The sequence below is a fragment of the Copadichromis virginalis genome, linkage group LG22, assembly GCF_057382275.1.
Source record: "Copadichromis virginalis isolate Kocher_CV1m ecotype Utaka linkage group LG22, C_Virginalis_male_GT1.1, whole genome shotgun sequence".
Lineage (NCBI taxonomy): Eukaryota > Metazoa > Chordata > Actinopteri > Cichliformes > Cichlidae > Copadichromis > Copadichromis virginalis.
The window spans coordinates 5,291,150-5,316,416 of NC_140638.1; the positions used below are offsets into that span (position 1 = coordinate 5,291,150).

The 25,267-nt window shown below is 38.8% G+C and overlaps 2 protein-coding genes and 1 long non-coding RNA gene across 5 annotated transcripts in view; 1 reads left to right on the plus strand and 2 right to left on the minus strand.

Annotated features, from left to right (window-relative positions):
* LOC146682505 (uncharacterized) overlaps positions 1–18,951 on the plus strand; it is a 73,733-nt gene extending 54,782 nt beyond the window's left edge. Inside the window, exons 1-4 of one of the 2 annotated variants that reach the window (XR_014917673.1) lie at positions 15,223–15,268; positions 15,793–15,932; positions 16,822–16,986; positions 18,889–18,951. This is a non-coding gene — a long non-coding RNA (uncharacterized LOC146682505). Of the gene's footprint in view, positions 1–15,222; positions 15,269–15,792; positions 15,933–16,821; positions 16,987–18,888 lie in introns of those variants that run through there. The other variant, XR_014917674.1, reaches the window with a different exon arrangement.
* On the minus strand, positions 159–5,795 carry LOC146682510 (major histocompatibility complex class I-related protein 1-like). Of its 2 annotated transcripts, XM_085446696.1 has the most exons (5): positions 5,614–5,795; positions 3,198–3,476; positions 2,802–3,104; positions 2,051–2,149; positions 159–1,334 (listed from the first exon to the last, which is right to left on the minus strand). In XM_085446696.1, exons 1-5 carry the CDS (start codon positions 5,735–5,737, stop codon positions 1,285–1,287), a joined length of 855 nt encoding a protein of 284 aa, XP_085302822.1. In that variant the 5' UTR covers positions 5,738–5,795; the 3' UTR covers positions 159–1,284. The 2 variants fall into 2 exon arrangements, with proteins under 2 accessions (XP_085302822.1, XP_085302823.1); XM_085446697.1 differs by lacking the exon at positions 159–1,334 and having other exon boundaries at positions 2,043–2,149.
* Positions 15,845–19,170, minus strand: LOC146682511 (hereditary hemochromatosis protein homolog). Its single transcript, XM_085446704.1, has 2 exons — positions 18,876–19,170; positions 15,845–16,912 (listed from the first exon to the last, which is right to left on the minus strand). The coding sequence occupies exons 1-2, from the start codon at positions 19,168–19,170 to the stop codon at positions 16,596–16,598; spliced, it is 612 nt and encodes a 203-aa protein (XP_085302830.1). The 3' UTR covers positions 15,845–16,595.
* Positions 19,171–25,267: the final 6,097 nt, after the last annotated feature.

Genomic DNA, 25,267 nt, shown 5'->3' on the forward strand with positions numbered 1-25,267 from the left:
AATTTTATGTATATGAAATTTATCCAAAAAATAAGGAAAAACTGGGTTAAAAAGCAAATATGTTTGTCCACTGAATTATTCATAAAAAACATTACATACCTCCAACTGTCATGAACTGGCTGTGTGCAAATGCAAAACTCTCGGAAAAAGAACTGAACTCAAAGATCACTGCTTTATTTCAGGCTTAACAACAATACAGAATACAACAGTAGATTGGGAATGCTAAACAGAGACACAAGGAAACACAGGGAAACACACACACACAGTTCCAGGGATGAGACATTGACAACTAAGCACGGAGAACACAAGGCTTAAATACAAAGGCAGTAACAAGGAAAGGAGAGACACAAGAGAAGCACGGCTGGGAGCAATCAAACCTGACAAGAACCGAGGGAAGCAAAACAGAATGCATTAATCTGAGACACTGACCTTCAAAGTAAAACAGGAAACACACAGACTGAACACAGACAAACACAGAGACATGGGACCAGGGCAGGCAGAAACACAGAACAGAAGTTGCTCAAAATATAACCAGAACCCAACCCCAAAGAACATGAAAATAAGAATTAACCTTAAGAACAAGATAATAATAACCAAAACCACTGAGTCACAGACTCAGGACCATGACACTAACATGTAGCTCAAACATATGAATGTTTTATAGATAAAAGGTTTTGCACATCAATACAGAATATTTCTGAATACATGAAAAAGTAAGGAGAGAATGTCTCCTTGTTTAGAAGACATTAAATGTTCAAATAATTATAAAAAGTTAAGTGTGAACTCGGCTTTATGCCAAAGCAGACCCAGAGTGATTTATAAGCCATCTGTCCCATGCAGGTGATATGACCAATGATCAGACATAACATATAAATTCTCTAACTGAATGTAAACGTCAAATTCATTGCATGAAACGATTATACATGTAATGCATGAATTATTATACATTAGATTTAATAAAGGGTGACAAATATTTGACTGTTAACTACACAAAAAGTAAACATATAAACATCCAGAAGAGGTAACACCCCTAAAGTTAAATGAACCAAGATAAATTATATTTTTGAAATGATACTATATCAATATTTGAGCTTCATTTGAGGCACATACATTTATTGCAGTGTGTGCCTTTAAAATAAACAACAAAAAACGTTTTATGATGTATCATGTTACCTGTTGGGTATTTTGATAAGTACTGTATATAAAATGTAAAACTTTAAACTGTGGAAGAACTGAAACAGCCAGAGTAAAGTCATGCAGAGCGCAGAACTGCGTGAAGGATGGTCATGTTTGTGGATTTAGTGTCTCAGACTGTTCAGAGGCATTGGCAGGAGCTGTAAGAACACAAAGATAAAGCTGATATTTTCTATAATGTACAGTGATTGATGATTTCTGTTAGCAAACACACTAGCTTTCTAGCTAAACATGCAATAAAGAGTCAGGCAAGCAGAAATATGAATTGGGGAAGTCACATTATCAAGAAGCATAAATATCACATGCTGTGCATGGTGGAACATGAGGGAAAGTACCACCAAGAAAAGAAATTTTACCGCAACAATCACGAGCTGTTTCAGTTTTTGTTTTTAACTCAAACCGAGAAATGATTGGCAGACACATGACTAAAGGTCACATGACACAAAATCTCATCACTACTCCTTAAAAGCATTAAGCATCACAGGAACACGAAGCTTGTTTTTTGAAGTGTGCTTTTCATTCTAAATGCCAGCAGTAATATGTTCTACGCTGTTCCACATGAGCAAACTCTTTTCCTCGAATGTAGTTCACAGGTAGAGATTTCAATAATTTGTGTTCTGCACAGCAATGAAGATCAGCTCTGTACTTATCTATTACACTGATGCTTCTCACATTATCAGTCAGGTGTCATATATTAATCTCTCTGTGGCTCTGAAACGTAAACTCTTATATATATACACGTATACGCTACTCTTTCAGGCTGTATGTGTTTGGAACTAATGTTAAATGTGTCAGTATGGACTAAAACACAAATTCAAAAACTAAATGTAATGTTTCACCAACTGAGATCACTCACCTTTCTTTCTTTTGTAAGCGACAACCGCCACAGCTGCAACAGGTGCAATGAGGACGATAGCTAGAACAACCGCTGTAGCTATAATGTGAGCGGGCTTCCCTATTGAACAAAATGTGGAAACGCTTTAGTAATCCCACACATTTTTGCTCTGTGTTATAAAGAACAAGTGAGGAATGACTCAGTAAGGACCTCATAGTTGATGCATCTGACAAAACTGGAGGCAACAGAAAACCATTAAAACTCAGTTAATACTCCAATGTACTTAATCTTCTTGTGCACGCTGAAGATAAACCATACTTATAGTATTTCATTACTTTTTGCTTACTTCAGTTATCTACCATTTGTGTTCCATTTTAAGTGAACCATCTTACTGATTTGTTAGTAATTGTTCTTTATGAATTGATAATAGAATTGTTTGATTGGATTGGTGAACACCAGTGTGACAAAGGTCAGCTTATCCAGCATCATCTCAAGAAACTTAATATTTTATTGTAAAACCCTTACACCATTATCAAGACTTGATAGCACTCAATTGATCGTATATGTTAAAAACAGCTTTTAACAGGAAGAAACCTCCAGCAGAGAACATTAGACAACAGATGTTGAAGCTGGAGGTGCCACCAGAAGGAAAAGGAAAATTGATGTAGTGAAGGAGGACATGCAAAGGGTTGGTGTGACAGAGTATTCACTTTTTAAAATCAATGGCTACTCTGTAAAAACGATTCATAACCATTGCTGGATCCAGTCTTACCCCAGTTGGTCCTGATCAGTGTTTTGTCCAGTTTGGTGATAATGTCCTCGTTCACACCAAAGAGCTGAAACACACAGTCGTACCTCTCCCAGTCTTCAGGTGTGACTGATGAAACATTCAGATCAATACTCATCTGGAAGGTCCCATCATTGTTGGGAAGGATCTCTCCAGGATCTACACCTTCATGGAGCTCTTCTCCATCTTTCCTCCAGAACATCAAACCTCTGTCAGGATAGAAACCTGTAGCGTGGCAGCTGACTGGAGAGGATAAAGACTTCTGGAGGAGAGACACTGAAGGAAGGACTGCAAAAAGATAAAGCTAGGAAGGTTTTACATTGTCTTTGAATTGTCATATAATTTTTTTTTATTTTTCTACACCAGATTCTTTAATTCTACCTGCTGTCTGCAAAAAGTTTTTCCCATACTGAACATACTTCTTCAAAAACTCAGGGCATTCGTGGACATAAAAGTTCTTATTGCATTTTAATTGATCTTCTTCACCATCCCATCTCAGTTTGGTGATGACAGCCTGTGGTTTTAGAGCAATCCATGTCAGTCGCTGCGGGTCGAATGTTAGAAAGTCTTCTCCATCATAACCGTACTGATTGAACACATTAATCTGTCCAGTCTCGTCATCCCAGTTACAGCCATTCATACTCTGGAAAATATGAACACCTGAAAAAAGACATAGTGACAATAACTGCAGGAAACCAGTGAGATGTGAGCATTACAGAAACAAAAATAGAGGGACATACAGTTACTGGCACATAAAACAGTCTATCAACTAATGGACACTGTGGAAGGTTCACCTTTTTCTCTGCTTCATTCACTGTTCTTATTTTCTTTTCTTCTTTTCTCTTCACGTGTGCGTGAAGTAGCAGATCACATTATGTTATTTTCAGTGTTGGGTAAGTTACTTTAAAATTTTAACTTAGTTACATTACTAGTTACTTCTATCAAAAGTAACTCAGTTACTTCAAGTTACTCGTTACTTTCAAAGTAACTAGTTACTAGGGAAAGTAACTTTGGTTTTACTCAGAATTCTCTTGTTAATGTGTTGCTTCCATAACTTTGCCAGTCTTCTAGCTTGCTTACTTGCCACAAGTGCACTGTGCCACCTACCAATAGACAGGAAAAGATAATGTGCATATTTCCACGAGAGAAATCCCATGCCTGGACCGTCATTGACAGCTGCCATGATTCTAGCCTACATCACAGCGTCATGTGCGCTTTTTACATCCAACACAAAAACTGTAGTCGTGGTGCTTTCGATTGTACTCAGAACTGGGAAATTCTGCCTTCTGAATAGGAAGATGTAGGTAACACCAGACTGCAGATGAGCTGCATACAGAGCTGGACTGGGACAGAAAATTAGCCCGGGCATTTTGACTAGAGACCGGCCCACCATTATAGGAAAAATCATAAAGCCTTTGAATGAAAATAAACACTGTTGTGACAGTGATGTACACTGTTCTGATGGTATATATGTATCAATCTATCAATCGATCAATTGTTTGTTGTAAGATTCAGATAATTATTTTTTAAAAGCGAGACATTTTAAATGAGAATAAGATAGAAAAGTATTTCTTTGTGCCCACCTCTCCCTGTTAATGCCCTACATGCCCCCTGGCAAAACTTTGCTAGATCCGCACCTGCACAGTTACCAGCTGTCAGCTACCTAAAAAAGGATCCTGGTGTTATTTGTCTCTCAGAAACAGTTCATAACTTCCCTTCAACTCATTCATGTCACCTAAAATGTAAACCTGTTTCTCCATCACAGCTCTGATGATTCAGTAAGGACATCTCCTGGTTTCATCTTCATGTTTCCCTCTCACCAGATAACCAAACCATATCATGACCAGCAGATTTTTTGCAGCTGTGGCTCCAGCAAACATCAGCTGATACTAGAAATTAATATTAAATAAATTCTAACAACAGCTGATCAAGCTTAAACGTGCTGCTGTTGTTTAGCGCGACATTTCCTGGTTTCCTCTTTCGGCGCAAAGTGGGCGATAAACAAACAAGAGAGCCGATCAGCTGATCAGTTTTCATGATTGAAGTAGAAACGGGAGAGAGAGGGGGGAGAATGAGAGAAGAAGAGGCAGCTGTGCATCGTAAAGACACAGAATAACTCCAGCTTTGTGTCTTTTTCATTGTAGCTGAATTACGGGACAAACTGTTCCTTTTCACCTCAATAAGAAACGCGTAATATTTTCTCTGAATACCAGACGGGACGGTTGGCAACTCTAATAACTTATGAACAAAATAAAGTTCAACATCATTAACTTCATAGCACCCACCCAGCTGTATAGAAACTCAGTCATGCTAGCTAGTACGCAGTACGGAAAAAGTCAGAATAACGAAAATAAACTCCACCTAAACTTGGTTTATATCTGACCCAGAGAGACTGCAGGTTATAACTTCTTACCTGAAGTTCAGTTCACACTTGGACCGGCGGCCGCCTCGGGTCTCTTTTCCTTCTGCGTCCCCTTTTCCTTCATCCACCTGCTGGCCTCCACCACTTGCTAATGTTACTGAATCTGTGGAAGCTCCGCGATAGCCACCACACGAAGTAACGAGTAACGACCCTATCTAAATCCCAGTAACGACTGACGCGTTCCTGATTTTGGCATAATAACTAGTTACCGTGCTCGTTACCACAATAATAACATAGTTACTGTAACGTTAGTCCCAACACTGGTTATTTTACATTCTATATCTAACCCTAATCTAATAAACTTTTAGTTTTTTATTTTAAACCAAAACCACAACGAAAATAAATTCTGCTGCAACAAATGAAACAAATTCTTACCTTCGGTTTGGTTGAAACGTTTCCTCAAATTCTCAATGTAATGTTTGAATAAGTGTTGGACATGCAAAGAGCGAGCAGTGTACCACTCCAGGTGCTGAGGATCATCCGTCATGAGTTTTTTCATCCATTCTGTTTTGGGTTCTGGTCGCTCTGTCCTGCTATCATAGTAACTTTTCTGAACTCCATCAACAAGTCCAACCACCACAAACTCCGGAATGTTCTGGACTCCAGATGTTTGACAGAAGAAAAACTTCAAGGAGTGTTTCACTGTAACAATAATCAGACTTTCAGTTAGGTGGCATTGCAGTTCTATACAGTGGCTTGCAAAAGTATTCGGCCCCCTTGAACTTTTCCACATTTTGTCACATTACAGCCACAAACATGAATCAATTTTATTGGAATTCCACGTGAAAGACCAACACAAAGTGGTGTACATGTGAGAACTGGAACGAAAATCAGACATGATTCCAAACATTTTTTACAAATAAATAACTGAAAAGTGGGGTGTGCGTAATTATTCAGCCCCCTGAGTCAATACTTTGTATCCATATATTAAAGGGTCTGGCTGCAGCCACTGTGGCAAGAGCACCTGGCTGCAGCCACTGTGGAGCTCAAATGTAACCGGAAACACGTGACCTCCACAGTAACCGGAAACACGTGACCTCCACACTAGCCGTAAACACGTAACTTCGGTTAAATCGACTTTGACAGCGAAAACTAAATTGCGTTTTTGTTACTATAAAATGGTTTTAAGTGGGGGTGTTTTTTTTAACACTCTGGGTTTGTTCAAAAAAAAATTCACCATCCCCTAAATTGTTCGTGGCCAAAAGTGACACTTGCTGTTTCGCTGATTTATTATTATTTTTACAGTACATCGTGTTGTGCGTTCTGATTGCTGTAGACCATTGTCAATCAATCTAGTCCAGTGTCTCCTGTACAGGAGCGGTCCCTGGTACCGTTCCGCGAGAGTTGATCCTCCGGTGTGAAATGTATGGTTGTAGTTGTGTGTCTTATTTTGAAAGAACTATTTACGCGTTACCATAGCGACCAGAGAGCGTTAAGAAGCAGAGAGGAGGATGTCACTGTCATTGTTGTTGGCGCACAGCTCAAGTCACGTTTATTATTATATTTACAAAATACCACAGTTTCTTCTTTTTTATTCTTTTGTTGTATTTATCCGCGACACCTTAAAGGTCGTTCCCTGAAAATATTGTCTGACATTAAAGTGGTCTGTGGTGCAAAAAGGTTGGGGACTCCTGCTGTAGCCTACAGTACAGAATGCGTTTAGCTTGTCAAATTTACATAAATCTTCGATCGCTAGCAGTGTAACTCTGAAGTGCTGCACTGTATGTTTGGAAGTTTTCTCCCAAACAAACACAACAATGCCGACGAAACGTTTTGCACCCTCAAATGCACCTTTAGGTTTCATTCCATAATACTGGACTTATGTTTCTAAGAAGGTTTGAACTCTAAGAGTGTTTGAACAAAAGAGAAAAGTGTGAAAATGTTCATGCCTGTCTGAGAAAAGTGTATAAAGCATGTAGTGAGGGGTTTTACAGTCTTAACATCTGTAATAATTGTAAAAAATAAAGTTGGCTATGGATTTCACCTACCGCGGGTTATTTTTTGAACGTAACACCAGCGATAAACGAGGCACCGCTGTATTATTAATAGTAGAGTCTGGGACATCTAATTGATTAACATCAACATTGATTATTATGCACTATTATTTTTGTTCAAGGAGAGCCAAAAATATAAAACTCTCTCTCAGCTTGTTTGTTGCCAAAAATGGCCACTTTTTGTGTATGTTCACAAAATGCTCTAAAATGTATATTTCTTAAAACATTTTTCTACTTTTACCGACGTGACTCTTTAAAATAGCACCACCAAAATCAAAATTGTATCTAAAGTTTTTACTCTTTATAGCCAGTTAGGTTATATATTACCATTAACTTTTCAGATAAAATGGTGATAAAGTCCTAATGTTTTCATGAAACTTACTTTTTTCCCCCATCTGAGCATCGGGGAAAAGGCTGTCTTGCAATTGTTGAGGTCACTAGTGTGTGCCCCATTTCTTCCGGGATCACTCTCTTTATAGGTTTTAGTGGACTCCTAGTACTGCGAAGTGGTTTCATGGTACAAAGGGATTGTATTCCAAGATCTGGGAGACTGTAGAAATGAGCAGTGATGCCCATCCTACCATCTTTCCAGAAAAATAAGTGATCTGGAAGCTGTTAGGCTGACTTACAGCAGCAGCACTTTCTGCACCTGCATAAACTCCAGGACACATTTACTAACGATGTTTGTTGCTGTATGTGCTGCAGCTTTGAATTTTTTAATAATATATATTTTGTCAATATTTTGGCTATGGTGTCTTGTTATGAAATGTACAAGAGTAAAAGTGTTTTTAGCAGGTGCTTCAAAGCTAAGTTTGACTGGGAAACTCAAAGCTCAATTGGCTGTATCAACAGAAATTCACTGCAGCCTTTGTAATATTTCATGCGTCATAATTTATTCTACTCTATCTTGCAAATACATATTTGTGTGGCAATGTCATGCACAACACACACAACTATTAGATCCTTAAGATCAAACCCGTGTCATTGTTTTGGTCCACTGCAGTGCAGTAGTCAAAAAAAAAGAATAAGTGAAGTGTCCACAAATGGCCAGGATAGAGCCCAGAGTGTTAATGTTTAAAATGTATAAAAATATTATTGATTACAATTCTTTACTGTTAATATCAACAATAAGCTTTTTATTTTGAAAATACAAGTTTAAAAAAAATGCTGTTACATTTACATTTAATGCTGTTTCACTGTAATCATTTATTATAAGTATGGACACAGAATAAAGTGAACAACATTTTGAAATAAGTTTAATTGGAATTTTGTACTACGCAAAAAGCAAAACAAAAAAACCCCAAAAACAACATATTAAACAAACAAACAAACAAACACAGCCAGTGCCTTCATTTGTCCATTACATGTCAGACATAGCACTGACCCTTAGCCCCTGCTCATCAGCACATGCTTTCAAAAAGAGCTCCATGTCCTCTGCAAACTGAAAAACAAAGAGGAACAAGTCCCTTGCTCCAGTGTCTTCTTCCTCTGACATGTCTCTTAAGACCCTCTGCTGGTCCCCTTGATTTAAGGACAGATATTTGGGCATTGTTACATGTCCACGGAAAAGTGCCTTATTTTGGACAGCCCAGTGCACAGCAGGACGCAGATCTTCAACAACTGCTGGCTCCTGTGTCAGGCAAATGGGGATGAAAACATAGTTATTTCTCTGTTGCAGAACAGTTTTTTAACAGTTATTCAAATGTCACTAACCATGTAATTACACTACTGTTTAAAGTGAATACTGACCTGACTGACTTCCTGGAACTTGCGCTTTTTCAGTCTGAAAATGGGCACGTGTTGTCCTTCAAGCACAGCTTTGGCTTCCTCTCTCCAGTGTGCAAATAGCTTGCCAGAGCTACGAAGAGTAAGGCCACAGTGAGGGCATGTCATTTTCATGGACTTTCCATCAGCTGCAGTTTTATTGAACACAGAGGGTAGAGCATATGAATGTTCTAACAAAGACTCAGAAACCGAAGACAAAACCTTGGGGAGGAGATGGGGCTCCTCGAAGAGTTCAGCGGGGAGCAGTCCTGATAATGGTGGCTGACTTGGCATTGAAGAATGCTGACAAGACAATAAATGCCTTGCCATATCCCCACGCCGTATGATTGTAATCTTACAGACAGGGCAGTGAAAGTGTCCTGTTGTCCTACAAGGCTGCCTGCACCGGCATCTCATTTTATCTATAAGAGAAAAAAACAAACAAACAAACAGATGTAATTTAAATGTAGTTGTATAGAATGCAATCAATTTGTCTAACAATCAGATTGTACATGTTAACAAAAACATCCAAGCCAACCTCAATAATGAAAGCAAAATGGTATGGATCACAAAAGTTATGTCAAGAAAAGTGGTGAAAAGTAAATAAAAATATATTTTATAAAAACACTATTTTTGTTGCAGATGAATGCACTGAACTGTACAATATCAACAGCAACTTTTATGTCAACAAAGATACTGCAGAAGTGCTTAAAAAAGTGCATATTTATAACTATAAAGTATATTTAATACAAACATACCTTTGAAAGGCAAAGCATTTTTTATATGCACACTTAGATGCTCCTTAATCTTTGCCCTGACAGTAGGGCTGAAAGTGGGGCACAGAGGGCAGTGAAAGAGTCCTCTGCAACACGTGTTGCATTCCTGCAGTTCTGGCTTTAAGCCCGAATTCCGGATTGATATGTGCATCTAAAACACAGAGAGAAACAGATAAACACCATATACACATTTAAGTTAAGGTTTTAGCAGAAATAACAATTTACAGTTGGCATGTAATAGATTTGGGAAGAAAATTCTTGAAAAAAACCCCCCAAATATTTTAAAAGACACTTTAATCTGTGAGATATATTTCTATTGACATATAACAGTCAATTGAACAGGGGCTAACTAAAATCTGGGCAATAAAAAAGCTGTACAGAAAAGAATGACGAATAGAAGTATTGATAAATATATAAATCTGTTTGTGACGAAATTTACAGTGTTGGCGCTAACCAAAGGTGTCACAAGTACACACGTTCCTTACTACAGTTTAGATACCTCTGTTTAAAAAACACCGACTCGACTTTTTAGTCAAGTGGAAGTAAGAAGTACAGGGTCTAAAATATAATTTATGTACAAAATTTTGAAGTAATCTTGCGTCCAAAGCACGCGTGCTGATTTACAAATGTACGGATTACAAAGTACAGATACAGTTACAATGTGAGAAGTATAAAGAAGTATACAGTAGGCACAAAAAAGTACAGCAGTAAAGTAAAGATACCAGAAAATTCTACTTAAGTACAGTATTGAAGTATTCGTTATTTTGCATCTCTGACGCCAACAATAAATCATACTCTAATGCAAAATGTGTTTTTTGCTTCTTCTCGCCCACAGAGAGAAGGGTCTGGCTGCAGCCACTGTGGAGCTCCACAGTAACCGGATACACGTGACCTCCACACTAACCGGAAACACGTGACCTCCACAGTAGCCGGAAGCACGTGACCTCCACAGTAGCCGTAAACACGCATGGATACCGTGGAAGTCTTGCAAGTTGATCGCAAAGGTTGGTTAAGTCTTTCTTAAATAAATTTGCCATTAGTGATTTCATAATTCTAGGAATCGTCTAGTTTTCTTACAATGATCATGTTGCCACTTTTTTTGCGTTACAACAACATTCCTTCGTATTTTAATGTTTTTTCATCGTGCTCCACGGCAGAGAAACACACAGATATGCTTTTTCCTGGGCCTGGTTTAAGTAAGAGAGCTGGATTAACGGCTTCTGTGGGCGGTTTCTGAGTCTTTGTTAGAAAATTCATATGCTCTACCCTCTGTGTTCAATAAAACTGCAGCTGATGGAAAGTCCATGAAAATGACATGCCCTCACTGTGGCCTTACTCTTCGTAGCTCTGGCAAGCTATTTGCACACTGGAGAGAGGAAGCCAAAGCTGTGCTTGAAGGACAACACGTGCCCATTTTCAGACTGAAAAAGCGCAAGTTCCAGGAAGTCAGTCAGGTCAGTATTCACTTTAAACAGTAGTGTAATTACATGGTTAGTGACATTTGAATAACTGTTAAAAAACTGTTCTGCAACAGAGAAATAACTATGTTTTCATCCCCATTTGCCTGACACAGGAGCCAGCAGTTGTTGAAGATCTGCGTCCTGCTGTGCACTGGGCTGTCCAAAATAAGGCACTTTTCCGTGGACATGTAACAATGCCCAAATATCTGTCCTTAAATCAAGGGGACCAGCAGAGGGTCTTAAGAGACATGTCAGAGGAAGAAGACACTGGAGCAAGGGACTTGTTCCTCTTTGTTTTTCAGTTTGCAGAGGACATGGAGCTCTTTTTGAAAGCATGTGCTGATGAGCAGGGGCTAAGGGTCAGTGCTATGTCTGACATGTAATGGACAAATGAAGGCACTGGCTGTGTTTGTTTGTTTGTTTAATATGTTGTTTTTGGGGTTTTTTTGTTTTGCTTTTTGCGTAGTACAAAATTCCAATTAAACTTATTTCAAAATGTTGTTCACTTTATTCTGTGTCCATACTTATAATAAATGATTACAGTGAAACAGCATTAAATGTAAATGTAACAGCATTTTTTTTAAAACTTGTATTTTCAAAATAAAAAGCTTATTGTTGATATTAACAGTAAAGAATTGTAATCAATAATATTTTTATACATTTTAAACATTAACACTCTGGGCTCTATCCTGGCCATTTGTGGACACTTCACTTATTCTTTTTTTTTGACTACTGCACTGCAGTGGACCAAAACAATGACACGGGTTTGATCTTAAGGATCTAATAGTTGTGTGTGTTGTGCATGACATTGCCACACAAATATGTATTTGCAAGATAGAGTAGAATAAATTATGACGCATGAAATATTACAAAGGCTGCAGTGAATTTCTGTTGATACAGCCAATTGAGCTTTGAGTTTCCCAGTCAAACTTAGCTTTGAAGCACCTGCTAAAAACACTTTTACTCTTGTACATTTCATAACAAGACACCATAGCCAAAATATTAACAAAATATATATTATTAAAAAATTCAAAGCTGCAGCACATACAGCAACAAACATCGTTAGTAAATGTGTCCTGGAGTTTATGCAGGTGGAGAAAGTGCTGCTGCTGTAAGTCAGCCTAACAGCTTCCAGATCACTTATTTTTCTGGAAAGATGGTAGGATGGGCATCACTGCTCATTTCTACAGTCTCCCAGATCTTGGAATACAATCCCTTTGTACCATGAAACCACTTCGCAGTACTAGGAGTCCACTAAAACCTATAAAGAGAGTGATCCCGGAAGAAATGGGGCACACACTAGTGACCTCAACAATTGCAAGACAGCCTTTTCCCCGATGCTCAGATGGGGGAAAAAAGTAAGTTTCATGAAAACATTAGGACTTTATCACCATTTTATCTGAAAAGTTAATGGTAATATATAACCTAACTGGCTATAAAGAGTAAAAACTTTAGATACAATTTTGATTTTGGTGGTGCTATTTTAAAGAGTCACGTCGGTAAAAGTAGAAAAATGTTTTAAGAAATATACATTTTAGAGCATTTTGTGAACATACACAAAAAGTGGCCATTTTTGGCAACAAACAAGCTGAGAGAGAGTTTTATATTTTTGGCTCTCCTTGAACAAAAATAATAGTGCATAATAATCAATGTTGATGTTAATCAATTAGATGTCCCAGACTCTACTATTAATAATACAGCGGTGCCTCGTTTATCGCTGGTGTTACGTTCAAAAAATAACCCGCGGTAGGTGAAATCCATAGCCAACTTTATTTTTTACAATTATTACAGATGTTAAGACTGTAAAACCCCTCACTACATGCTTTATACACTTTTCTCAGACAGGCATGAACATTTTCACACTTTTCTCTTTTGTTCAAACACTCTTAGAGTTCAAACCTTCTTAGAAACATAAGTCCAGTATTATGGAATGAAACCTAAAGGTGCATTTGAGGGTGCAAAACGTTTCGTCGGCATTGTTGTGTTTGTTTGGGAGAAAACTTCCAAACATACAGTACAGCACTTCAGAGTTACACTGCTAGCGATCGAAGATTTATGTAAATTTGACAAGCTAAACGCATTCTGTACTGTAGGCTACAGCAGGAGTCCCCAACCTTTTTGCACCACAGACCACTTTAATGTCAGACAATATTTTCAGGGAACGACCTTTAAGGTGTCGCGGATAAATACAACAAAAGAATAAAAAAGAAGAAACTGTGGTATTTTGTAAATATAATAATAAACGTGACTTGAGCTGTGCGCCAACAACAACGACAGTGACATCCTCCTCTCTGCTTTTTAATGCTCTCTGGTCGCTATGGTAACGCGTAAATAGTTCTTTCAAAATAAGACACACAACTACAACCATACATTTCACACCGGAGGATCAACTCTCGCGGAACGGTACCAAAAGACTCACGGACCGGTCCCGGTCCGTGGGCCTATTAGGGACCGCTCCTGTACAGGAGACACTGGACTAGATTGATTGACAATGGTCTACAGCAATCAGAACGCACAACGCGATGTACTGTAAAAAAAAAAAAAATCAGCGAAACAGCAAGTGTCACTTTTGGCCACGAACAATTTAGGGGATGGTGAATTTTTTTTAACAAACCCAGAGTGTTAAAAAAAACACCCCCACTTAAAACCACTTTTTTTCTCAGCAGCATCAATAGTAACAAAAACGCAATTTAGTTTTCGCTGTCAAAGTCGATTTAACCAAAGTTACGTGTTTACGGAAAGTATGGAGGTCACGTGTTTCCGGTTACTGTGGAGGTCACGTGTTTCCGGTTACTGTGGAGCTCCACAGTGGCTGCAGCCAGATGCTCTTGTCCATTTCACTCTCGTTGATCAGCACAATTTTAACCCTTTCACGCATAGTGGTCACTACAGTGGACAGCTATTCATAGGCTGTTTTCTTGTATTTGTATCAGTGTTGATGGTATACTTGCACATAAACACAACACAGTGTATATTATTCATTCGTTTGTCAAAATCATAAGTCAAAACGTTTGTTGTCCATTTAAGTGGACATGTAAAAACATGAAAAGTACATGTTTAAAAAAAATCAAGTTCAAAAATCTTTTTTTCATGCCTAATGATGAATAAAAATATTTATGAAAAAAATTAAGGTTGTCATAATTCATGCATGAAAGGGTTAAATCACTCTCTGCTGAGCAACCTCTGAACCATGGTCAAACTTTGTATACACTGTCAGTGGGATTTTTTTTAATGAACTTTATTGAACAAACAATGAGTACAAAACATACAAACAGATGAAGTATACAAAAGAAAAGGACATGAACGCACAAAACCAGGGGTAAAGAAATAATTATATGAATACATGCAAAAATTCACATATTTGCAACTTAAAGAAACAGAATAAAACATTTTCCCATCGTAAACTCCCTTAAAATATGGACAAAAACAAACCTGCTAAATTCCTTCCAGAATCTCTGTCTAGAAGAACAGTACCAAAAAAGATGTGTCACAGTTTCTGGATGATCCCCACTGAAAGTGCAATTATTATTTATGTCTCTTTTAAATTTTACAATGTGGTGACTGGCTGGATAACATTTATGAAGAGTTTTAAATTAAACTTCCTTCACCTTATTTACAGTTAGATATTTATGGGGGATCATCCAGACTGTCTTCCAGTTGATATCCGGAACATATCGATTTCAGTACGATATTATATATGGGAGAGAAACGATATCTTCTTGGAATAAACTACATATTCTCTTATTGTTCCTGGGAAAAGCAGATTTTTCCCACTGCTGACTCAGCTGGATCGGGGAGAGCGACTGAGGTAGATATTGAGCTGTCAGTGTTTTAATATAACATTAAAGTACCTGAGGAAATGACACCAAGCACCACTGAGAATTCCACTGACTGTGCAAGTGTAACAGTGTTTATGTGGTATTATTCCACTTGCCACAAATGTCAGTGTAATGGGGAAACAGCGCCCCCCCCCCCCCCCCCTCTCGGTGTGGCTGGCTGCAGTAATCGCTGCCAGTCTGCCGTAGCCATACGAGAGGTGAGTTGTATTGTTCCGCACACGATATAGCTAAGTAGTACAGGCACATAAAACATGTTTGATTAGCTGATGGGCACCAAGTCTAATAAGTGCTTAGTGGACACATGTCCAGCATCAGTTTTATGTACTTTTCATTTGTTTATTATTGTGTAAAACTGTATGCTAAAGCGGAATGCTAATGAATAGAATAGAATAGAATAGAATTCAACTTTATTGTCATTGCACATGCACAGGTACAGGGCAACGAAATGCAGTTTGCATCCATCCAGAAGTGCTTTAGTGATATAGATATATTACAATATATATTAGCAATAGTATAGATATGTAAGTATATTACAGAAATGGGTCTATTATGGTATGTTATAATGTACACGGTATGAAGTATGTTGTGAATATTCTATAACTAAGTATGTACAGGCTGTAGTGAGTACAAGCTATGTAATGAGATGTTCTGCCGTAATGTGCTGTGCGGAGTGGTGTGTGGCGAGCCTGTGCACTGATAATACACCATTGTTTCCATTCAGGCAATAAAGTGGCAACGATCGATAAGAGACTCCTTGTCTTTTTAAAAAACACAACACAACGCAGAGTCGAGGAGTCTGTTTGGGCCGAACTGTTGCAGCGGGATGAAGCAGAAACCGGTTACACAAGGAATTTGTTGTATGTAAGTAATTGTCCCTCTTTATTAACAAGCTGAGCCACCAATAGGATCCCATTTTGGACCCAAGTTTCTCCTCCCGGTGGGACAACAATAATTAGACAACAACGCAAACAGAATTTGTAAATGTGAATAATTAATAACACCTTCAGAAAGACACAAGAATGTTCATTAAACTGCCTAGACTAGCATAACAATGCTGGCCACCACACAGAAGGAAATGTCCAGTGCACCGTAAGGCTCAGAATCACTAGTTAAATTGGCTGCTGTGTTGCTTAAGCTGGAAGAGCAACGAGTGATTGTGATTAACTTCACAAGGTGTCACTGATAGGCTTCCCAACAATAGTACTTGTTATTTCTTTATACAATACTGACTAATTGAACTAATTGAAATACATCCATCCATTCTTTTCCACTTATCCTTGTAACAACCACCCCTGTCTTGTTGTTTTCATGCTAATCTCTTCTTTATCTTTCCTGCTTGTTTGGTTTCACGGGTCAGAAGTTTGACACCCCTGGTATAAACTGTGAACCTGAAATTTAAACTGGATTCATTTTAAGAATACTAATAACATTGATATCTTGCAGTTTTGGAATAAAAAAACAGTTATAACTTTATATATACAAGCACTGAATTTGTTTCTTCTTGTCTATTAGAATCTCCATTAGTTATTCAGTAGTAACAGCTGCAATTCTTGGATTCCAAACAAAAACTTTGGTGAGAATGTTCTTCTTGAAATCAGAGACCTGAAACACACACTCGTATCTGCTCCAGTCTTCTGGTCGAACTGATAAAACATTCAGATCAACACTCATCTGGAAGGTCCCATCATTGTTGGGGAGGATCTCTCTGTGGGGCACAACTTCATCGATCTCCTTTCCATCTTTCCTCCAGAACATCACGGCTCTGTCTGGGTAGAAACCTGTAGCGTGGCAGCTGACTGGAGAGGAGAAAGTCCTCTGGAGGAGAGACACTGAAGGAGGAACTGGAGAGTGGGAGGGTGGGAAAGTCAGAGAGTGAGAATGGATGAAAGAAATAATAATGAGAAAGGAAAAACAGGTAAAGAAAGAAGATGAGAATAAACAAGAAATTCAATAAAGAGAAAAAGAAACACTGCCAGCGAAACAAGTGTTAGATGAAAAACATGGCTGCAGCAGTAGAAAATAACTGACATGAACTGTGAAGATGTGAAAATCAAAACTAAATCTGTAATTCAAAACAGAGTGAGTGTCACCAGCTTATTAGCAGCTGGATACGGATGTATCATGGCACAATCTAAACTAAATGCAACTTTAGAAACACAGATATATTATCAGTAACTACTGCACGAATGGAAATGTTGAACTCATGAATGCACTAAATGAAAACACATGGGTTCAGTTCATGTAAAATCATTCTTTTAATCACAAACATTAATATAAAATCATGTAAATCCATCCATCCACCAGCAGCTGAAGCTAAAAGAAAAGTTGGAGAATACACTGTTTGGAAAACGCTGAAGAACTCTTTCAGTTCCTCTCCTTACGGGCACAACAGCAGATTATCTACCTCAGTCTCACCTCTCTGTCACACCAACCCTCTGCTTGTCCTTCACTACATCCATGAGGCTCCTCTTCTCCTCCGGCCTGGCACCTTCACATTTAACATCCTTCATCTTAAAATATCCTCTATCCGTCCGGTGCACACGTCCAAACCATTTCAGCTTCGCCTCTTTAGCTTCATCTCCAAACTGCCCTGCCTGAGCTGAGCTACCCCTCTGAGGGATTCATTTTTAATTTTGTCCATTCTGAACATCTTAACATCTTCAGCTCTGCCTCCTGTCTTTTCGTTAATGCCACTGTCTCCAAACCATACCTCATAGCATGTCTCACTGCCAGTTTGTAAACCTTCTCTTTCAGTCTTGCTGAATGCTCCTGACACTCGTCTCCACCCACTCCACTCTGCCTCTTTCTACCTGCCTCCCACTCATTCACACGTGTATATTCTGTCGTGCTTTAATAGACTTTCATTCCTCTTTTCCTCAGAGCACACCTCCACCTCTCCAGGCTCTCTTCCACTTGCTCTCACTACAGATCACAACATTATTTGCAAATATCACAACCCACAGAGACTCCTGCCTGCTTCCATCTGTCATATGATCTATTGTACACTCTATCTGGATCCACAAAGACACAACTCGTTCTGAGCTTCTTCTTCTTCTTATGGCTTTACTTTTCCTCCCTGGTTTCACATGTGTCCAATCAGCTCTGTGTGTGCATGCAGCCGTGTCTCTTCCTCTGACAGTTGTCAGTTTGTCTGTTTTGACTTTGATTTGACCCAGTAGTCGACTCCATAGTCTTTGTTCTTTTCTAGATTCTTTTTTTGGCAGCAGTTTGTTCTGATCAGCTTTCATCTGAGCTCCTGTTTTCTCAGTTCAAGTCTGCATTTGAGTTTGTTTTTTTGTTTCTTTTGTTGAAGCTTGACATTTTGCTGCCCATGCAAATAACTGATTATCAGTTATGAATATCTCACTTTTTCAGAGAGGCCCCTTACCTACAAATAAAGGATAAAAACTACCCAATGGATTTATATCCATAGACTTAGTGTAGAACTATAAAGAATATATGTTATAATGTTAAAACTGGAGAAAACCACGAGCGTCCATAATGCTGTGTGTGCTGGTCACCTGGTCTTGATTATTAGAACACTATAAGTAACAGTGCACCACAAATTTCTGTTTCCTTATTTGTGTCTTGTGTCAAACTTACTGATAGAAATGTGAAACTATAATTGTCCATAAAATGTAGCAGTACAGCAGTGTTTGCACACAGCTTCTTTCATTCACCTTCAAAATCATTAAATACAAAATTAGCCTCAAAGCTTTGTCCTTTAAAAGATAACTGTGTTGTTAGAAAGATAACTCAAAATAAAATAAACACCACTGCATTCATGAGGTCATGTGATTCTACCTGTTCTCTGCAGGGAGCTGTTCCCACAGTCCAAAAACATCTTCAGCCGCTCTGGACAGATGTCAGTGAGGAAAACTTCATTTAGCTTTGTTTTATTACTGTCAGCATCCCAGCTCTGTTTGGCAGCGTCAGCCTTCGGTGAAGCCCATGACAGTGTCTTCAGATCCGGTTCAATAAAGCCATACTTCAAAAAGCCAGACTTCTCTCCAGTGCTTTCCTCATATTCACAGCCACTTCTAGTTTGTAAGATGCAAAAACGTGGAACGAGAGAGAGAGAGACTGAACTATGATGCATATATTAATCTAAAAGACTAAAATTTTGAACAATTCTGTAAACGCATTGTTTTGTCATGCTTTCTAAGAGATGTTGATATTAGTAAAGTCTGATCATTCCTGATCTCATCTGAGAAGCACAACATTAGAACTTTAAATCTTTAACAACTAGCAAAATAGTTTTCCTTAGGTGTATCTCATGGTTTATAATAATCAGACAGAATGTATATAAGAAGAAATAAATAAATACCGTAACCTTCACTATGGTTGAACTGCTGTTTCAAACTAATAATCCGCGCTCTGTAGGCGCTTGGCTGAATGTTAAAGCACTCACGTTTGTACCACTCCAAGTAAACTGCCTCAACGCCATCAACCACAGCAACACCCACAATCTGTGTGACGTTTGGGACTCCAGCAGATCCAGTGAAGTGATTTATCGGCGAGTGTTTCACTGTGAAACAATCATTTTAATATTTTATAAGATTAGATAAATAAAATATCCAAAAAGTATGAAAAATATAACTCCTGTAGTTATTTTTTTAGTTATTTCAAGTGTGAGCAAAGACCAACTGTGAGACAAGATTAGCAATAAAAACTACGTTTAAATCTATAAGAAGAGGATTCGGTTATTATTCCTGAATGTGGGTGAGGAAGTTCAGTTAACAAAGGTCAGACTAACACAATGTTAAAGCAAACGCGCTGCAGATGTGAAAAGCTGTTAGAGCTCAAAGATTCAAAAGGTTTTATTACCTGCAGATGAAACAGAAAAAAAAAGAAGTCATCCTGTCCTCATCTTGTAGTTACTGTTAGAATAACTGTTGATCTTGTTTACTCTCGATGTACCGTTACCGGAAACCCGTTAGGTTCAGTACGTGAATAAAGTTTAAAAAAAAAAAAAAAAAGGTTCAGTGCGTGTGGGATAAGGGCGTCTTCCTGTTCCTTTCACAGGAAAAGAACAAAGCAAACAAAAGGAAAATGAGCAACCACAACTCCAAATAACGTCCATGTTCAAAAAGGAGCAGGAAGAAGCATAAGAGGAGTCTTCATCAAACATCTTTCTGATTTTCTTTAGAAAAAAATAATGATTAGATGATGGAGGTCAGCTGTGTGGATCAGCCCTGACACCACACCCTTAACCAGCGGATGATCTGATATCCTCGTGTTGGTGTTGTTCCCAGACCATCATGAAAATGTTGTTCCAGGTTCAACATTGCAAGTGACCAATCACATTGTTGTGACGTTATTCTTTTGCGTGCCAAGCCATTCGTGCATTTATGAAATTCCAATGTTGCAAGGACAATATCAATTCTGCTTACTGTTTATTAAAGGGTTAGGGTTAGGGTCAGGGTCCGTTGATCGGCGGACAGAGGCGGTTTCTCGCAGCTTAAGTACAGTTTTTTGTTTTACGCCGGTTTTTCCCGAAGTCGCAAAAGTATGACGTCACAACATTCTGATTGGTCACTTGCAATGTTGATCCTGGAACAACATTTAGTATGATGATCTGGGAACAACACCAACACGAGGATATCAGATCGTGCCTGAACCAGCTACTCCACCTCTCCCCTGCAGCTGAGACACAAAAGACACCCCAGTCAATACCCCCATCGTCCTACTTAGATCGAGGAGGCAGCCCTGTTCCCCAAGCCTTTGGAGCACCTTGAATTAAAAAGGCTGGAGAGTTCTGTGGTGCTGCCTCTCACCGAGCCGCCTGATTTCGCCGTCAAGCTGAGGAAAAACAGACCAGGGAACCACAACAACATCAGGCGCTGTAACCAGAGGAGAAGCTAGAGCCCCATCATCCCGTCCATCATCATGGGGAACGGGAGATCCTTTGCTAAAAAGTTGATGACTTGGTGTCCCTTACCCAGCATCAGGGGGCTTGAAGAGAGAGCAGCTTAATTATCCTGTGTGAGAAGTGGCTACCATAGTAACTCTGGACACATACATAAACATGGACAGTTTTTATCAACTTCAGGCTGACACAACAACGACAGCGGGAAGAATAGACAAGCGGGTCTGGCTGTGTTTATGAAGGATAGTACAACTCTGTACACCTAAATATCAAAGAGATTCTCTGTGATAAGGACATTTAGCTGCTAGCTATTAGCATGATGCAGCTGAATAGAAAAATAGCAACTACTTTTAATATGATCAATCAGTTTTTAACATCATCGGCCATGGCTCCTATTAGCAGTGACACTGTGTCGTTGGAAAGTGGCACAAAGTTCAAATGTTTGGCAGCCTCCTCCCTGCATGTTAACTCTTTAACTAATGGTAGACACAGCTGTTTGCCAGTTGTGTGTGACTTACCAGCTTTTGGGAGAATGGCTTTGGCTACAGCACAAAAGTAAAATGCTGACTTTTGCTGCCTCAGAAAAAAATTTGGTTTGTCTTTCAGCATCGTGTACTTGGTTATAAGATGTCGTCTGAGATGTGAAAGTTTCATGCATTCAATACTGACAAGATCACTGCATAATAATTTAATATATTTTTAATAATATATATTAATATTAAAAGTATTGTAAAAAAATGTAAAATTGAAAGACATGATTAGTTTCTTATATTCACTTAGTGCACTGAAATGTAAAGGGCAACATTACCTCTGGGAAATCAAATATAAAAATTACTTAAAACTAACTATAATACAAACCAAAAGAAGTTTTTCCAGTGGAAAAAATCATGACAAAAGGATTGCTAAATGATACAGTGTATTGTCCACAGTGGATGTATCTCAGTGTTATTTTTGTTTGTTGAGATTTCATCAGTGATTATGGTTCATTAGTTTACATCTCTATGGTGTCTGTATTTGAATGATTTCTCTTTTGAATCACAGCATCAGTGTATGTCCAACAGGAAGAAGGATAAAATCAATACAGCAGATGTCAACAGATTTTTAGAAATATAAAAGTGCATAAAAAATTAGCAGTGCGATAAAAAGCTGTTACTATCAGCACGTCACAAGAATATTTTTCAGTAAACAGTGACTTGCTCATGTTACCAACTTGGCTCAGCATTGGCAACAAAAGGAAAGACTCCACAGACACAGCTTAGCTTGCTCAATTAGTTTATGTTACAAAGAATTCAATAACCGTGGCCTGAGTAAAGATAACCGTTGGTGGAGAAATGCCCTGCACTGTACACAAATGCACAACACATTGTAAGAAGATGCCTGTAAGAAACAACATTACCAAGGTTAGCAAACAGCCTCTAAAAGAAAAAAATAATTAACAATTGAAACCAGCACTGCAGGTACCAAAACAGCGCCACCAGGCCATCACACACAATTTTATACACCGGACAGTAATTTAAGACAAGCCTGTTCATCTCTTACACTTAGACTCATTTACAACCTTATGTGTTATGTTTTTATTCTTGATGCAGAACCATGGGGGGATGTGATCAAGAAACTTGAAGATGAGAATGTAAGCCACTGCAGCTGTTGCTGTGTGCGTGCGTGTGTGTCTGTGTGTTTGTTTTTGAACGGAGAGCCGCAATCCACAATTTACTATGCACATTCTAAAAAAATTTATTGAATTTCATATTTTTGTTTAATCAGTGACGTTAATTAATGACGTGATATGTTTAAAGAGTAATTTTAAAAGTAATTTTTGTTCATCTTATGTTGGACAAATGTGTACCACATTACCAAAAGTATCTGTTATCAAAAGTAGATAGCAAAAAACAACTCTAAAATATGCAGTTGTATGTATTCATTGTTTTTTTAATATTGACAATTTTATTAATTTGTTATTTATATTTTTCAGATTGATGAAACTGTCATTCCCTTAATGACAGACAATGACCTGGCAAAGTACATCCCCAAAGTTGGCGATAGAGTCTCCACTGTGGCCTTCTGCAGACAAGCAACACTGTCACGGACGTCACCATCCAGGAAAGAATCTATACTCTCAAGGCCTGACAGGAGACTGACAGGAGCTGAGGGAATGCCTCCTAAAAAGAAATTGTCTCAGTGGGCAGAAAATACAAATGCAAAACGAACAGTGAGACGAATTGAGGTTGGCTGGATGGATTTTGATGAGGAGAAGGGTGGGTTCAAACAGGTGAAGTCTGTAAGTGGTAGTGGAACAAGGCATTTATCTGTAGATAAAAATGAAACAGTGTCAAATATCAAACTTATGGCTGAAAATCTGTTTTTCCCCAATGGCACCTCAAAAAAAACCAAAAGTCTTTCACACTATTCAACTCATATTGAGAGCTCACAGATGCATGTGGATGCTTCCAGTACAGTTGATGAGTTGTATAAGCAAAGTAAAGTCAAAATTCTGCGACTTTATCTGTGTACCAGAAAGAAAACACAACAGCAGCCCCAAGACATAGAGGCCGATCATGCAATAACCCAGCCCTCTGTGGTAGATCTCACTGGCAATGAACCTAATCAGGCCGCTGATGATCTGTTGGTGGAAAACATAAATTCAGAACCATCAAACTTTGTAATTAATGATGGAGCTTCCATAAGTGGATATTTGAAACTGAATGACACATTACCATGGGATGGTCTGCCAAATGTAGGTGACAGTGAAGATTCTGATGCAGTTGTTAAACACTGTTTACAGAAAAAGAGTCTGATCCACCTCATCACACATTGTCTCTCTCACCGGGGCTGACAGGAGAGGCCAATATTCCTGACCAAGCACCCCCTGAACCACGATCTTGTCCCGTAATACTAACTGTTAGAAGAGGTCATTGTCTTACTGATTTGATCAGTGCCTTTAAGGACTCAAACATTATTTCATCTGAGGTCAATATCAAAATGTTGTTACCAAATGGAGAGCTTGAACAGGGGGAAGGAAGTGGTGTTTTGCGGGACTGCCTGACAGAATTTTGGATGGATTTCTATGACAGCTGCACATTGGGAGTTGAGGTGAAAGTCCCATTCATCCGGCATGACTTTCAGTGTGAAGAATGGCAGGCTATAGCTAGAGTGTTTGTTGTAGGGTGGAAACAAGTTGGTTACTTCCCAGTGAAGCTTGCAATACCCTTTCTGGAGGAGATATTGTACGGCTCGACAACCAGTAGTTTAAAAGATTCCTTTCTTTTGTACGTCTCACAAGAAGAGCGATCTGTTCTCCTGAAGGCTTTGGATGACTTCAATTCAGTGGATATAGATGAATTGCTGGAAGTACTTGATGCACATGAGTGCAAGCAGGTTCTTACCAAGGACACACTGCTCCCTGTTTTGGCACAGATAGGACACAAAGTACTTATTCAGGCCCCAATGTTTGTAATCAAGTGCTGGCGTCCCGTTGTGGGTTCTGTAGCTGGTTTACTCCCACCAGAAGGACTGCATCATTTCATAGCAGAAAAAAAAAGCGACTGTAAAAACAGTGAAGGAGCTTCTAATCTTTCCAGAGGAGATGACAGCTGCCCAGTCAACAGTTTCTCCTTACCTGAAAAGGTACATTGGAGAAATTGATTTCAATTATCTTCAGCTTTTCCTGCAGTTTTGTACAGGATCCAATCTGTTGGATAAAGCCATACTAATTGAGTTCATAGAAACTACAGATTTCCTCCGCAGACCACAAGCCCACACATGTGGATGTGTACTAAAGCTGCCCCTTGGTTATCACAGCTATCCAGACTTTCGCAGTGAATTTAACAGCATTCTCGCAAGCTCTATGTGGGTGATGGATGTGGTGTAGGTCAGTGTTACCCAACCTTGGTCCTCAAGGCACTCTGCCCTACACGTTTTAGGTTTTCCACCCTAACAGTTCATAGAAACACGGGTGTAGTTAACAGTAACATGAAGGAATGAATGTAAATGTTCAATAGACTGGGTGGTTAAGTTCTCTTAACAGTGTAGCCTGTTGTGCCTTTTTCATGTGCAGCCTTTTCATCTGGTCAGTAATTGCTTTCTTAGTTTCTCCCCCCAATTAAAATAGTAAGCTAAAGGGAATGTTCAGGTTTTTTGAAGTGGAGTTACCTGTAGTAGACAGCACTTAGCACTCTGATTTTGCAGAAGCAGCAGTGAGTGTTGGGGACAAAATAAGGCAACAAATTGCTTGGGGAATGAGACCACAAAACAACACCAGTTGAAAATACATATACATATTTAAATAACATTTTCAGTGCTTCACCTGGTAGGAATCCGTACACTAAAC

Bases quoted from the DNA above. Each gene is read 5' to 3' on its own strand.
- LOC146682511 (XM_085446704.1), bottom strand. From the start codon at position 19,170: ATGCATCATAGTTCAGTCTCTCTCTCTCTCGTTCCACGTTTTTGCATC. The intron at 16,913-18,875 runs GTAGAATCACAT...CCCACTCTCCAG, and splicing joins CAGCTCCCTGCAGAGAACAG to TTCCTCCTTCAGTGTCTCTC.
- LOC146682510 (XM_085446696.1), bottom strand. From the start codon at position 5,737: ATGAAAAAACTCATGACGGATGATCCTCAGCACCTGGAGTGGTACACT. The intron at 3,477-5,613 runs GTAAGAATTTGT...GTCTTTTTTCAG, and splicing joins ACGTTTCAACCAAACCGAAG to GTGTTCATATTTTCCAGAGT. The intron at 1,335-2,050 runs GTGAGTGATCTC...GTGTTCTTACAG, and splicing joins CGCTTACAAAAGAAAGAAAG to CTCCTGCCAATGCCTCTGAA.